Source organism: Colobus angolensis, unplaced genomic scaffold, assembly GCF_000951035.1.
Source record: "Colobus angolensis palliatus isolate OR3802 unplaced genomic scaffold, Cang.pa_1.0 Scaffold204, whole genome shotgun sequence".
NCBI classification, from domain to species: Eukaryota; Metazoa; Chordata; class Mammalia; order Primates; family Cercopithecidae; genus Colobus; species Colobus angolensis.
This window is the reverse complement of record NW_012115200.1, coordinates 4633429-4634281: the sequence shown is the minus strand read 5'-3', so window position 1 is coordinate 4634281 and position 853 is coordinate 4633429. Positions and strand designations below refer to the sequence as shown.

The following is an 853-nucleotide window of genomic DNA, read 5'->3' as shown; positions in this document are numbered from 1 at the left end:
TTGGGCCATGCCTTGGGCTGGGGAAGAACTCTTGCTTTCTCTTCCTCCCTCACCCTGTGTTTCCAGTGGACCGCTGAGTTGTGTTGTTTTCATCCCCAAGCTCTCCTTGGCCTTCGGCTTCTCCACCCTCACAGCAGCCCTTTCTTGGATCTTGCATAGCTGCCAGACACTTCACCTGTGATCTTCCAGTTACCCCTAGAAACCCACAGGATAAGGCGGGGTACAGTGGCTCATGCCTGTAATCCCAGCACTTTGGGAGGCTGAGGCAGGTGGATCACCTGAGGTCAGAAATTCGAGATCACCTTGGCCAACATAGTGCAACCTTGTATCTACTAAAAATAAAAAATTAGCCGGGTGTGGTGGTGTGTGTAGTCCCAGCTACTCAAGAGGCTGAGGCAGGAGAATCACCTGAACCCTGGAGGCGGAGGTTGCAGTGAGCCGAGATTGCACCACTGCACTCCTGGGCGATAGAGTGAGACTCGGTCTCAAAAAAAAAAAAAACAGAAACCCACAGGGCAGGGACTGTGATCCCTGCTTTGCCACTAACAGAGACAAGCGCCCAACACGCAAGCTTCCTTTGTCTTTTCAGGTTCAGCTTCTCACCCTGAATGCCACTGTCCTTTGTCCCCTTCCCACCTTGCTGTCCACCCAGCAGGCACAGGTCCTGTGCAGCAGGCCAACCCGAGATGCGCTTGCGTCTCCCGTTTTCCGGCTGGCCTGCTGCACCGGACCTGACCTGTGCCTGATCTTAATGCCGCAGGAACACCCAGGATTTTCACAGCCCCTACCCTGTGTCCATTTGGCCAGAGGTCTTGGCACTGGGGAGGCACCAAGTGCAAGGAGCTGGCGCTCC

General features: G+C 55.0%; 1 protein-coding gene across 1 annotated transcript in view; it reads left to right on the top strand.

Annotated features, from left to right (window-relative positions):
* Positions 1–686: 686 nt before the first annotated feature.
* The window catches only part of ECHS1 (enoyl CoA hydratase, short chain, 1, mitochondrial), an 8834-nt gene continuing 8667 nt past the window's right edge, over positions 687–853 (top strand). Inside the window, exon 1 of the mRNA XM_011941995.1 lies at positions 687–738. Coding sequence (XP_011797385.1) covers positions 687–738 — 52 coding nt within the window. The remainder of the gene's footprint in view (positions 739–853) is intronic.